This window comes from Schistocerca americana, chromosome X, assembly GCF_021461395.2.
Source record: "Schistocerca americana isolate TAMUIC-IGC-003095 chromosome X, iqSchAmer2.1, whole genome shotgun sequence".
In the NCBI taxonomy this organism is placed as follows: domain Eukaryota; kingdom Metazoa; phylum Arthropoda; class Insecta; order Orthoptera; family Acrididae; genus Schistocerca; species Schistocerca americana.
In genome coordinates this window covers 684,545,703-684,561,288 of record NC_060130.1, presented here as the reverse complement: position 1 = coordinate 684,561,288, position 15,586 = coordinate 684,545,703, and the positions used below count along the sequence as shown (strand labels likewise).

At 42.7% G+C, this 15,586-nt stretch overlaps 1 protein-coding gene across 1 annotated transcript in view; it reads right to left on the bottom strand.

Moving 5' to 3' along the window:
• Positions 1–210: 210 nt before the first annotated feature.
• Positions 211–15,586, bottom strand: part of LOC124556676 — a 28,444-nt gene continuing 13,068 nt past the window's right edge. Inside the window, exon 2 of the mRNA XM_047130642.1 lies at positions 211–1,058. Within this exon, the coding sequence (XP_046986598.1) occupies positions 738–1,058 (321 nt within the window). The 3' untranslated portion in view covers positions 211–737. The remainder of the gene's footprint in view (positions 1,059–15,586) is intronic.

Sequence of the window (15,586 nt, the reverse complement as noted above, 5' to 3'; positions counted from 1 at the left end):
TAAATATGAAACCAAAGATTATGAACACAGAAGCAAATACAGTATACACCGTTACATTCTGTTGGTGAATTAGACTGAATTTTTTCAGCCCCCTTGCTCTCAATTTATATAGTATTTGCTTTCCAGGCAAATGAAAGAAGATGGAAAGGAAAGTAATTTTAATTAGGGAGCGGTTAATCAGAAAGAAACGAATAAAATATGCTTCATTAGTTTATTTCGACTTTTTACATTTATGCTCTTAATGATAGCAGAAAAAATCTCGAGAAAGAAACGAGAAGTTATACAAAGCAAGCATCTGAAGGAATTGGACAGACACTAAGTCCACCTAAAACATAATTTTATCTTTACGAACCCCAACTCCTCAACATAACTACTAAATCGCATCACTGGACCATTAAGGAGACGCGAATAGAAAGATTTTGATGCGATAAGGTCTAAGGAACCAGTGCATAGTAGCAGGCACGAAAAGGTTGAGCAACTGACGCACACAGTTCGAGTACAATGGTGTTAATAATCACTGTATAAAGATTTAAATCTAGTTTCTTCAGACAGTAAGATATATTAATGAACTTGTCACCTAGCAAGGAAATGTGCGTCGAGAAATCTGATCACTAAAATGACGAATTGGAAACTACGTTGAGGATAAAAATACAGTAGCCACTTAGTGTACCGACAGAGTGGCTAGGAAGAAGTCGAGGGGAGATCCGCGTTGCGACGGTTCCGCGGGAAGCTGCCCCTTAGGCAATGGGCAGAGGCCGCAGGACTGCGCGGCGAAATCGGGCGGCGGGCGTGGTGGCGGGCACGGGCACCTGCTGGTGCTTGATGGCCTCCAGCACCTCCTTGTTGACGTACCAGAAGGGCTGGCGGTCCGGAGGCAGCTGCGACACGCGCGTCTCCAGGTCGTACTGCGACACCACCTCGCCCTGGCGGTTGTCGAGGCTGCTGCCGGACAGGTACTGCGGAAGCACGCCAGGGAAGCGGTGCCAGCCCACCGCGTACGGCGACACGTATTGCGCCGCCGCGGCAGCCGCCACAGCCAACACCAGAACCGCGCGCAGCTGCACAATGCCGAAACCAAATTCATAATGTGCGCACACGCATCCAAATCTAGCAGTATGGACGAAGGTCGCTTAGAAAAATATGCATTTGCTGAAAGCTTTACTGGCGCCTATGTAATAGCTGTATCTTCAAGAGTTATACTAGAAAAGACGAAGCTTCAACACTTTTTTCATATTTAGTTCTTTGTTGGATTACGAATTTTAAAATAATAAGAAATTGTTGTTATGGTCTTCAGTCCTGAGACTGGTTTGATGCAGCTCTCCATGCTACTCTATCCTGTGCAAGCTTCATCTCCCAGTACCTACTGCAGTCTACATCCTTCTGAATCTGGTTAGTGTATCCATCTCTTGGTCTCCCTCTACAATTTTTACCCTCCACGCTGCCCTCCAGTAAAACTGGTGATCCCTTTATGCCTCAGAACATGTCCTACCAATCGATTCCTTCTTCTAGTCAAGTTGTGCCACAAACTCTTCTCCCCAATTCTATTCAATACGTCCTCATTAGTTATGTGATCTACCCATCTAATCTTCAGCATTCTTCTGTAGCACCAGACTTCGAAATCTTCTATTCTCTTCTTGTTTAAACTATTTACCGTCCACGTTTCACTTCCATACATGACTACAATCCATACAAATACTTTCAGAAACGACTTCCTGACAAATCTGTACTCGATGTTAACAAATTTCTCTTCTTCAGAAACGCTTCCCTTGCCATTGCCAGTCTACATTTTATATCCTCTCTACTTCGACCATCATCAGTTATTTTGCTCCCCAAATAGCAAAACTCCTTTACTACTTTAAGTGTCTCATTTCCTAATCTAATTCTCCCAGCATCACCCGACTTAATTCGACTACATTCCATTATCCTCGTTTTGCTTTTGTTGATGTTCATCTTATATCCTCCTTTCAAGAGACTATCCATTCCGTTCAACTGCTCTTCCAAGTCCCTTGCTGTCTCTGACAGAATTACAATGTCATCGGCGAACCTCAAACTTTATTTCTTCTCCATGGATTTTAATTCCTAATCCAAAATTTTTCTTTTGTTTCCTTTACTGCTTGCTCAATATACAGATTGAATAACATCGGGGACAGGCTACAACCCTGTCTCACTCTCTTCCCAACCACTGCTTCCCTTTCATGCCCCTTGACTCTTATAATTGCCATTTTGTTTCTGTACAAATTGTAAATAGCCTTTCGCTCCCTGTATTTTACCCCCCGCAACCTTCAAAATTTGAAAGAGAGTATTCCAGTTAACATTGTCAAAGCTTTCTCTAAGTCTACAAATGCTAGAAATGTAGGTTTGCCTTTCCTTAATATTTCTTCTAAGATAAGTCGTAGGGTCAGTATTGCCTCACGTGTCCCAACATTTCTACGGAATCCAAACTGATCTTCCCCGAGGTCGGCTTCTACCAGTTTTTCCATTCGTCTGTATAGAATTCGCGTTAGCATTTTGCAGCTGTGACCTATTAAACTGATAGTTCGGTAATTTTGTAGTCTGTCAACACCTGCTTTCTTTGGGATTGGAATTATTATATTCTTCTTGAATATCTCAGCCAGACAGACATTTAAGTATTTGTAGCACAATTACAGCAAATGGCTAAACTTAACATTTGTGACAGCGACTGTTACGTTCGCTAACGTTTCTTTCGAATTAATTCTAGAAATTAACAGAAGGCAACACCAGTCGATGGATAGGTACTGAGACATCCGTATATGCGCCATTAGTTTGAGAGATGGCAGGCGCGTCTAGAAAATTGCTGCCCGACCGTACTTGGGCGCGGTCTTTATAACCCAAAGTTGAGGGCCGAGCCATGCTCGGACTTTATCTACAAACCATGGGATTAAATTCTAAATGGTACTCAATGCGCTTATGTAATTTATAGTTCTGAAGTATTTTAGTTCTTTTAGGTGCTAGATCAGTGTAACCGGCTACCTTTTTTCAACGCGGATTACTGTAGTTTCTTAATATCCAAATTCAGCGATTGTTGGAACCAGAGAGTATCTTAAAACTTCCTGTAAGATTCAAAGTGTGTGCCGTATTTTGACACGAACCCAGAACTTTGCCTTAAGAGGGCAATGCTCTAACAACTGAGCTCCCCACGTATGACTCAGAGGGGAGGTGCTGACAGAAGAGGTGCTGACAGAAGTGATGCTGCCAGTTGTCGGTAAGTTGTTTTTGTTCGGGTTAACAGTGATCAGGGGTTTACTATTTCTGTTGTACAGGGTAGTCAGAAAAAGTGAAATGATCGTACGGCATTGCTGGCAGGGAGACCCCATGCGGGGTGTTCGGCCGCCCAAATTGCAAGTTCTTTTTAGCTGACGCCACTTCGGCGTCTTGCGAGTCAATGATAATGAAATAATGATGAAAGACACAACGCCTAGTCATCTCGAGGCAGAGAAAATCCCCGACCCCGCCGGGAATCGAACCCGGGACCCCGTGCGCGGGAAGAGAGAACGCTACCGCAAGACCACGAGCTGCGGACAAGGTGGTCAGAAAGAGGTATGTGTGCAGAACGAAGCAACGAATGAAGATTTTTTTGTTTAGCAAGGCCGGTATTCGACTCCATGTCTCCTGGTCACTAGGCATATGCGCTAACCACTACGCAACCCTGGCACAATGGCTTTGCACAACTGCATGGACTACGCTGTCACGTCTCCGCCCTCAATCCAAATTCCCATTCACGCCTCATATCTTTGTATTTCCAATAAAGTAACAGAATTGCAGAGGCTCTCCAACTGTGTTGGGATAGCACCTTAGCATCGAACGAAATTGCTGATCCTGCCTGAAACCCAGGCATAGGTGCTTTACTCAAACTCAGCTATATGAAACGAAGTGACAGACGTGAATGGGAATTTGGATTGAGGGAGGACTGAGGGCAATCTATGCAGTTCTACAAAGTCACTGTACCAGGGTTGTGTAGAGGTTAGCACATCGGCCTGGTGAGCAAGAGACCCAGGTTTGAATACTGGTCTTAGTACAAATTTTCATTCGTCGCTTCAATCTGCATATACATATCATAGACGTTTGGGATTTTAAAAGGTTTCTGAAACAATATAGTTTCAGTTCATGGTCAAGGTCTGTACAGCTTGTAAGGATGTCGGTGGTTAGGTTGAACTGAGATAATTGTTAAGAGAAAAATGTTAGATACGTTGTGCCGTTTCATAGTCAATTAGCATTGAAGTCAGCCAATCAGACTGTTGCGCGTGCAAATTCAAGCGGTCTGCCAGAAATGTTAGTGTCAGTTCTCATAGCGTAGATGATAGTGCACGAGACTGAAGAGACTTAGGTTCTGGTTCCATCCTTACTACCGTACCATATACAACTTTATCTCTCTTGTTCGGTTGAAGGATAACTAACGAAGAACACGTTTGGCGACACCGTCTCTGGCGGGCCACTTGCATTTGCGCACCCAACGGTCCAAATGGCGAACTTCAGTCCTAATTCGGATACGGCGCAACGTATTTAATTTTGTTTAACAATTATTTCTCAGCACGAACTACCCTGCAACACACTTCCAAGCTTTTCAGATTATTTTCAGGATCCCGTATTGTATTACTAGCTAAGTTTTGGTTAGGACATGTCTCAAAATTCTTGGCACACAATGCATTTCCTTTTCAATGCTAATTGACTATGAATTTCAAAACGGCAACGATGAAGTCTCAGATATAGTGCAAGGAACAGGACTAACTTTGTTACCCTTTGTGCAACTTTAGTTTTTCTTATTGCGTTCCTTGTAAGTTTAATATGCTTGAGTGTTGACAGTATTGTTCAATACATTTTCTTATTATTAGTTATGTTACTATCTATATCTGTAATCTCATTCTACATATATGAACATTTGCTTCTGGCCTCCTTTTCAGATTTCTTTCTTGATCTGTATTATATGAAAGCTTCAGGAGCTTCGCTGTTTGTATTCTTACAGATTCGTATGTAGCTTACCTTGTTCGCTTGCTTTCCCTGGAGGCACGACTACTTAAAATCATTTCACGAGCTTTACTAGCTGCATTTTCTTCCAGTGCTACCTGGGGTTTTCCTGTTCATCCGAAACATTACAGCTGCAAGTTTCAGTATTGGAAGAATAGAATATTGTACACTCACTGGTGTTCTCCATATATAAAACACGTCCTGTGTTACAAAACTAGAACCATTCTGTCACATGTTTCCATGAAGTACTCCCTGTTGGGTGTGACGAGTATCGCCCAGGAGTTTGCTACTCCTCACTGCGTTGTTTTGCGTGCATGGGAAGTATACCGAAACACAGGTGCTGTTGCCTGACAGAGGTAGTCAACCACGTTCAACTACAGCAGCAGATGAGCAACAGGCAAGGACGACCCACGCCAAGCAGCAGGTGCAACTGGAACCACATTTAACAGGACTGCAAGGCACGCAATCTTACTCGCCAGACACCCACACACATGCGGCACCGTTTGCCGTGGCGTCAAGAGCATGGGAACTGGACCAACGAGGAGATTCAGTCAGCAGTTCTCGGATGAGAGCAGATTCAGTATGAGTAGTAAATCTGGACGCACCCTTCATGGGGAGAGGTCTGAACACGTAGTGCACCCAGGAACAGTAGTGAGTGATCGATTTGGTGGTCCATGAGCTACGGTGCGGTGAAGTATAATGTTGCGTGGGCGTATTGACATCCAGATCTCTCAAGATCGTACACTCGCCGATCAATGTTATTGTAATAATTTCCACTCTTTTCAGGTATGGATTCGGTTCGGACTTCGTTTTATGGACGACAATGCGCGACCGCATTGAAAAGCCCAGGTGAAAGAGCTCTTGGAACGAGAGGATTTCTACGAATGGACTAGTTTACCCGCTCTCCCGACTGAACCCCATCGAGTGCGTGTTGATTTGGAAGACTGCAGTCCGTCTATATGGACCGACTGTTTAGCAGATGTCAACCACGATGGCGGAGGAATCAGACACCCTACTCAAGACCTCTTCACCAGTCTCGTGGCCAACATAGGCGCACATTGCAGAGCATGAATTGCCGTCCGTTGTGATCGCGCCCCCCACCCCCCTATTAAGAGCCGTGTCCCGCCTTTTGTGATGATCAGGGGACCATCACAAATCGCGTTGACTTCAGTGTAATTTGTCTTTTATTCAACGTGTCATGTCTGTCTCATTGCGTATTTCTTTGAGTTACCTTCTGTAGTGTATTGTAGCGGTTCTTTCTTTATATGGTCCAAGTTTCATCGAGCTACGTTACTTGGCAGTGACACACCACGCGTTAGTTACTTTGGTTCTTAAGTCTTTCACTCCAGTGTAGTATCGACACCACGAATACTTTGTTGATGTAGTTTCCAACTTAATTGTCCCTTTTGTTGCCACGGTCATGTGTTGCTTTTACTGCTGCATTTAGCAGGTCAAGTTGCCTACTGAACTCAATGCTATTAGCTCTATATATTATTTCAGATGTCACCGATAGCCTTTCTGAAAGGGCGCCACCTGTTTGCCTTTGACAGTGAGATCGGTGTGGTGATAGAATAACGTAATACTATGACGATCAATAATTTACTCCCGCCTCAGAAAAAATTCAGGTCTTTAGTTTATACGAAAAATAACATGTCGCTGCATTACAGCTCCTCTGAGTCTATAGTGAGGGCAGCTTTTCCTTTGCTCAACACCGGGTTGCCTTGTCGTCGCACTGAGGTAGGGAAGATTTTTTAAACGTGGCTCTGACTGCAAGTTTCACCTACCAGCAGTTTGGCCTAAATGAATGGAGTGCTTCGTCACCTTTCATTGGTTATGGTATTGACAATTTTCACTGAACGGTAAATTTTGAATAGGAGCGATGACCTAACATCGTTGCACCTGATGATGTGGCTTTAGGTCACGAAACCTGTTGTGTTTAAACAAATAATTTTACCAGTTGTTAGCCGAATTCTTCCGAACATGCCTTTCCACAGCTGCGGATACACAGAATATGAAATAGGTTGTGATTACAGTATCGATCTTGGCCAGAAAGTTAAGTAATGGCTAGGAAGTCTGAGCGGGTGCATTATCGTGGTGCAAAATGAATAAACTGTTTCGCCTCTGATCAAATATCTCTCTTTTTCGGATTGTGCACGCAAATGGCGTTTAAATTGTAAGTAGTACTACTAATTTGTCGCTCGACCTTGTTGCAGTAACTCCTGGCGCACTAAGGCGTTCCATTAGAAGAACACAGTTAACGAAACCATATTTGAGCGCACTTTGAGCTTTTTCGGTTTTCGTGATCCAGAATGCTTCCATTCTGATCTTAACACTACGTTGTGTGCCACCATAGCACACAGTATGTCAGACATCCATAAAATAATTTTCTTAGCGTGCCATGACATGTGCCCGTTAGTAATAAAATTGGAGTTTTATAACCTAATGATAGTTCAAAAATGGTTCAAATGGGTCAGAGCTTTGGGACTAAACATCTGAGGTCATCAGTGCCCTAGAACTTAGGTTAGTTAGGTTTAAGTAGTTCTAAGAACATCACACACAACCATGCCCGACGCAGAATTCGAACCTGCGACCATATCAGTCGCGCGGTTCCGGACTGAAGCGCCTAGAACCGCTTGGCCGCCACTAATGACAGTTACGACATCATGATCCATCACCTGTTATGACAGGTTTAAGTAGTTCTGCGGCGTCGTCAACTTCATCTAGACTCTTGGGCAACTTGCATTCGCCTCTGGTTTTGTTCTATATTAATTTCCAACAAATTATAATGTGAATTCCATACCCGAAAACAAAAAATTGTTGCGTTAGCCAGCATTATCAGTGACTTCTCCCATTGTGATTCGGCGATCATCTATAATACTTTCACTTTTTCCGCCATCTCGTTCGTCAATGAATGCTGAGGCGTTCAGAACTCTTCATATTCAACGTCTTCACAGCCTTTGTCGTGACGTTTAACACCATTCGTATGCTTTACTCGTAGCAAACTTGTCTAAGCAATATTCAACACTATTAAATTTTCTCTCTTAACCGAATAAGGTGCAGAAGAGTTTTAAAAATGTCCAACACTATCCCATTTTATACGAAAGACATAATCGCAGGTACTACCAAAACACATGTAGCTTCAGACAACTGACAACGGAAGGGATATACGATACGGCTAACACTGTACAGATACTTTCAGACATGATTATGAACACCTAAAGTTACGCGCTTCCTAACTAGTACAACACGCGAAATTACAAAATTCCTGTTACTTTCTGAACACACATTGAGTTCTCCCACATGATAGGAAATTCGTTGCAAACTTCAACTAAAGAGAATAGGAGTAGTTGTTAAAGACACGATCAATGGCCATTAGAGAAAAATACGTATCTGTTTTGCGAGCAGACTCAGGGCGAAGTAACACTACAGGTTGAACGCTTTTTGTATTAACTAAAAATATTCAGCTTTAGGACCTGTTACATGAACAGGTATTACGTATTTATTATCCTACATGAAGCATCAACATCTCTTGATGCAAGTACTATCCACACGTAATGGTGCAAAGATTGATATGCAGCGATAATCTTAATTTGGTCCTTTCTTCACATTTCAGATGACGCAGTTCTGTAATGCTCCAATGCCGATGTTATGCTGTTGACAGTTTGTGGATATTTTCTTGTGTATAGCGGGTACTTTGGAATGTACATTAACAGGGTTTGTTAAATGTTCATATACTGAGAAGAATACATTCGAAATGAATATGCCCACTGTCATATCTGAATGATTAGGATTCAAGTTTTATTTTTTTCAAGCTGCATATTCTGAGATCTTAGGAAAACAATAATAGCTACAAAAACCATCAATAGACAGGCGGTATCATTTGGGGAAATATTCCAGGAGTGCTGGATTAGAGTGTGGCGTTTCTTCTAACTGAATATTATGATCCTGTTTATGTAAACGGAAATTTACATGGTCTGGCCAAGGTGAGGTTTCGCAGCATATCCCTGAACGACCGCTGTTGACGAAAGTGGCCGATTTTATCTGTCATGTTAACGCCAACGAGAGTTTCGCCTCACGAATAGTGCGTTCAGTTTCTGAAGATAGGCATAGAATTTGCTGGTGTAAGGATCTGAAATATTCTATCAGTTGGAAGGCTGAAAGAGTACAACGAACTGGTGACAATTAAAAAATTGACATTCTTCATCTGTTGACATGCAGCCTCTTTCATAAACTTTGAATCTTCATTTGCAGGAAGATGTCGAGGGACAATAGGGCAAAATGCGACGACTGACGCTATTATCTCTTCTTTGTTATCTGGTATTTCTTTTATTCTTTACGGATGCTGAAATTACTCTTACAGGTAACTAGTGGGCGCGTATCTTTATGAGCTGTAGTATTTATGTTTCTTTTTTGTTTTGGTTTTAGGGCGCAAAACTGCTATGGTCATTAGCGCCCGGTCTGTGAGTTAGGAAACAGTAAAAAACCGAAAATGGAAATCAGCAGCAATGGGAACGAAAGTCATAAAATTGGAAAAACTAAAAGCAGAAGGAAGGCTTAAAAATCCACTACAGAAAGGGGTTGGTTGTCCCCAAAAAAAAAGCTTCAAATGACTGACTTCATTTCACTGGCACTAATGAACTCGAGAACGCGATCGGCTGAGCGCGTGTCATCTGCTAAAATCGACGATATATCAGGCAATAGCTGCAGACGGGAGCGTAACGGAGTAAAATAGGGGCACTCAATTAAAAGGTGTCTTACCGTCCACAGCTGAGAGCAGTGGGGACAGAGTGGGGGAGGATCGCCGCTTAAAAGATGGCTAAAAAGACAGTGCCCTATCCGGAGTCTAGTTAAAATTACCTCCTCCCGACGACGCGTTCGGGAGGAAGAGGTCCAAGCACAAGGAAGAGCTTTCACGTCCCGCAATTTATTATGGGGAAGTGTCGACCAATGCGCGTGCCATAAATGAACAACACGACGACATAAAACGCTCCGTAGATCGGCGAAGGGAATCGATTGAATAGCTGGCCGAAGAAGAGAGACTGCAGCCTTGGCTGCAATATCGGCCGCCTCATTTCCACAGGTACCAACGTGTCCCGGGAGCCAGAGGAACGCCACCGAGACGCCCCCCACGTGGAGCAAGCGCAGACAGTCCTGAATCCGGTGGACCAGAGGGTTGACAGGGTAAAGCGCTTGGAGACTGAGGAGAGAGCTGAGAGAATCTGAGCAGATAACGTACTGTATCCGCTGATGGCGGCGGATGTAGTGGACAGCCTGGAGAACAGCGTAAAGCTCCGCAGAACAAACCGAACACTGGTCAGGAAGCCGAAAGTGAGTCGGGGTGTCGCCAACAATATAGGCACTCCCTACACCTAACTGTTTTCGAGCCGTCGGTGTAAATAAATGTGGCGTCCGTCATTTGTGCACATAGAGCAGCAAATGCCCGACGATAAACAAGTGACGGGGTACCATCCTTGGGAAATCGACAAAGGTCACGGAGCAGGCAGATCCGGGGACGGAGCCAAGGCGGTGCTGTACCCCAAGTTGTCAAGAAGGTTTTAGGAAAGCGGAAGGAAAGAGAATGGAGCAGTTGACGGAAGCGGACTCCCGGTGGTAGTAGGGAGGAGGGGCGGCCTGCATACCCTACATCAAAGGAGGCGTCGAAAAAATGTCATGGGCTGGATTAGCAGGCATGGAAGACAGATGGCTAGCATAACGACTCAGAAGGACTGCTCGCCGATTGGACAGTGGAGGTTCAGCAGTCTCAGCATAAAGGCTTTCCACAGGGCTGGTATATAGTATTTATGTGAAACCCAGTTCCCAGCGACCGACCAATCTGCCCAATTCCTGTCATACTGTTATACATATTTACGACCTTTTATGCCTACGAGCCATAATGCCATTTCCTCTTAAGTTTACACCTCTACTCTTTACTGTGTGAATTAGGCTTAACAATGACCTTTCTGGTCACATAGCGCACTGCTGAGTTTGCGAATGCAAGTTTTCTCTAATCCTAGTTGCTTATTACCAGTATTGTTCTATGCATCGTTGTGTCTGGATTACCACACATTCAAGTTGTGATTTTCAAACACTGAAGGTATAATGCAAACTACCTATCAGTAAAGTGAGCGAAGAGCATGCATAATTTGAGGCCTGAACTTCAGACACCAATAGAGGATAAATCGAACGACCGTTATCCAGAAAGGTAAGACCCTCATACGTCCTATCCTCGCCTATGCAAATGTAGCCTGGATCTCTGCCCTCACAAAGTTTTATCGCTTTCTTCAAATCCTTGAGCTCGCATATTATACTAGTAATGAAGATGCCACATCGCAGACCCGAACCTGTAAAAACTTAGCCCACTGGCGTACGCGTACCGCAAATCCCACGTCCACATCTAGACACTCCATATATTTCCCAGGGCAGTTTTAATCGCTTTTCCCTCCCAGACTATGAATAATCACGTATCTGGGAAGTAAGGGCTCAGACAGGTTGATAGGCTGGGCAGAGGACGGTTCAGGAGGAGATTAGTGTTTAACGTCCCGTCGACAACGAGGTCATTAGAGACGGAGCGCAAGCTCGGGTGAGGGAAGGATGGGGAAGGAAATCGGCCGTGCCCTTTCGAAGGAACCATCCCGGCATTTGCCTGAAGCGGTTTAGGGAAATCACGGAAAACCTAAATCAGGATGGTCGGAGACTGGATTGAACCGTCCTCCCCCCCCGAGTGCGAGTCCAGTGTGCTAACCACTGCGCCACCTCGCTCGGTAGGACGGTTCAAAACCACTTCTTAGTGAGAAGCGTATCATCGTTATGGTATAATTTAAGTGCGTGCGTGTGGATATAAACTGCTTTTTACCATGGCTGAAGATCGACAGCTAGGTACCTACTAGACCATCACAACATGGCGACTGTAAATAGCTGAAAAAAAAACTGTGCTGCCAATTATCTTACTGCTTACGATAATTGTTGATGCCTATGAGATCTTCCCTGGAATATTGCTAGCAGGAGTATCGTACGGATCTAAGCATGTAAGCATGCATGGCGATGGCTGTAGATTGCCACAAGCGTACAAAATTTGACATACATATTCCACTCCTACAAAGAGCGTAATGTAAGTCGCACACTCTACGAAATTTGGGGACTCCAGTTCTGGTATTCATTATAAAACATTTTGCTAACTTTTTTCGTCTCCATTCTTACCTACGTTTACATAGAAACTTCAGGTAAGCACAAAACAAGCATCTCTGGTAGGTTTCAGAAATGCCAAGGGCTACCAATCCTGAAGTTTACTGTGCGAACCAGTCAGATACAGTAAACCATGGCGAGTGATTCCGTTGCGTATAACGCATGTTGTTCTAAAGGAAACATGTGAAACTGAGGCAGGGACATTCATTGGCAGTTCTGTTGCCTGTACTGTTCTATTTTCGTGATAGCGCTGCGACTTATAAATCACTGCTCATAACAATGTTTACGCGACCAAGTGGCGTTACATTTTAAATGTCGTCAATTGTGTGGAGCACCGGAAGAACGTTGACTGTAGTGATTAATAATGGTAAATTGTGTAGCTTCAAATGTGCCTGGCGGATGCCCAACGAACAACCTGTTCTGACGACGGTAGAATCAGTAACTTACAAAAAAACAGTTGTGGTCCAATAATAAAGTTTGAATAGCAAGTAGAGACACAATGGGGTTATTAAAAGACATGTGAAACAAATATTAAACGTCAATAACAAGGCACTACATGATGTGCAAAACTAATTTCCGTGGATTTAGAGATCTGTCTCCAACACTAAATCGAAAGAAATTCAAAGGCCCAATTTCTGAACCATTTCAGATGCGAGCAAGGGTTGGACAAGGACTTTCCCCTGCACTCTAATCGCGCTTGGGGAAGAATCGTTAGAAAATGGTGAACTGTATGACAAAAAGCTGGAATAATTCAAAATCAACTGCCTGGCCTTTGGGTGTATCCTCGCAATCTTTGTCAAAGATATAGAATCAGCTATCACCTAAATAAACCTCATCCGAAGAATTTTAAAGAAAGCACGGCTATAAATCTCGACATCCAAAACAGAATGCATGATTCGTATCGTAGGTTCCTCTAACCGTTGACAACACATTTTAGAAAAATTAACAGTTCAAAAATTTAAATATGTCTTAGAAATCACTCAAACCACTGAAATGAGCAAAGAAGCTAACAATGCTACATCCCAGAAGATGGAGATGATATACGTATCAACTCAATGACGCTACATAAAAACCTATTGCCATTAACGCGAAGATCAGACGCTACGAAACAGTTGTAAAACCACAAGTGCTCTATGCAGCAGATTGCATTGCCATACTTAAAGTGGGATAAATAGAAAAAGTGGAGGAGAAAAAAAAACGAGTCTTTCGAAAAGGTCAGAGAACAACCATAGAAGAAAACGGCAGTTAAAAATTATGAAGCAACAAAGGAGTATGAAAAAATTCTGGAACTCTTAATCCGGAGAAGGCGGATAAATTTCTTTAGAAGTGTAAAAAGAATGAAAAATAGATGGACTAAAAGAATTATACAGTATTTCAATAACGAACGAAACTCCAAGGATCAAATATCATGAGAAAGACTTAGAGGAGATTAAAATAACGTAAAATATTCGAAAACATTCAGAACCAAAATTGAAAAACTTCAAGGCGGTTTCAAGAAAAAAAGGTGGAAAAATGTTTACTCAGGAACAAAAACAATGAGAAATTAAAAACGCTAAGAACGGAAGAAGAACCTAATTGGAAATAACATCTCCCCTCATTAACTGTTTTGCGTGGTTTACAACTGGCCTTATTCCATGTTAGAAGGAAACAAATTCCGCCTCATTTCATCATAACCTGCTGGTAAGCATATCCATAAGATTTAACTCTAATAGTAAAAATTTTCACTTGTCTTTAGCCGGTTGGCATCTTTGAAAGGAACAAATTGGTTGCCTAAGAATTTTTGTGCGTTTTACTATCCACTAAAGCAGAACGCGCGGTCTCTACGTATTATATAGTCTCCAGTACATTTTAAGTGGTGCATATTTATTTTGCTTTATTTTTTGTAACCTAGGTTGGTGTAAATATCATTCAATGTGTAAATTTTAAGTAAAACACAATTTCACACAACGTTATCTCTTACTAAGTATTTCAGGTTTTCAAAGGAACTAAAATTTTCTCAGGAGTACTTATTTTTAAGCGTATTCCTAACTTAAGAATTCACAATCTTGGGAACTTGCGTTTATGTGTAAATAGAAGTGAAAGGGAAGCAGTTGCGTATATATTTACAGAATTTGTGTCACTAAGCCTGTTTCCAAGTGTGCCTTTTTTCATATTACACCAGGTGCTACTTTATGAGAAGGGAACTAAACTGCATGGCCAGGCCTGTGTATCCCAACATAGAAATTTACACACAGGAAGTCCTGTGCTATGCTTTATATAATGTACTTTTAACAAAGGGATTCCAATATTATTTCCATTTAATATAAGTGGAGCTGATAATTTGACAATGATTTTCCTCATACGTCTACATCTACGTGATTACTCTGCTATTCACAATAAAGTGCCTGGCAGAGGGTTCAATGAACCACCTTCAAGCTGTCTCTACCATTTCACACTAACGACGCACGGGAAAGACGAGCACTTCAGTTTCTCTGTGCGAGCCCTGATTTATTTTATCGTGATGATCAATTCTCCCTATGTAGGTGTGTACCAACAGAACGTTTGGAAAACACCTTTGTTTTAATGGTTCAAATGGCTCTGAGCACTATGGGACTCAACTGCTGAGGTCATTAGTCCCCTAGAACTTAGAACTAGTTAAACCTAACTAACCTAAGGACATCACAAACATCCATGCCCGAGGCAGGATTCGAACCTGCGACCGTAGCGGTCTTGCGGTTCCAGACTGCAGCGCCTTTAACCGCATGGCCACTTCGGCCGGCATTGTTTTAATGATTGGCACTCCAATTCACGTATAATGTCTGTGGCAAGTAAATGAGCTGCCCTTCTTTGAACTTTTTCCGATGTTATCCGTCAGTCCCACCTGATGCGGATCCCACACCGCCCAGCAGTGCTCCAGAATAGGGCGGTTAAGCGTGGTGTAAGTCTCTTTAGTAGACCTGTTGCACCTTTTAAGTGTTCTGCCAATGTATCGCAGTCTTTGATTTGCTCTACCCACAACACTACGTGATAGTTAAAATTTAGGTTATTTGTAATTGTAATCCTTAAGTATTTAGTTGAATTTACAGCCTTCAGATTTGTGACTTATCGCCTGATCGAAATTTAGCGGATTTCTTTTAGTACTCATGTGAATAACTTCACACTTTTCTTTATTCAGGGTCAATTGCCACTTTTCGAACCTCACCGATATCGCATCTAAATCATTTTGCAATTCGTTTTGGCTATCTGATAACTTCAGAAGACGGTAAATGACAGCATCATCTGCAAACAATCTAAGAGGGCTACTCAGATTGGTTCCTACGTCGTTAATATAGGTCAGGAACAACAGAGGGTCTATAACACTTCCTTGGGGAACGCCGGATATTACTCCTGTTTTAATCGATGACTTTCCGTCAATTACTACGAACTGTGACCTTTCTGACAG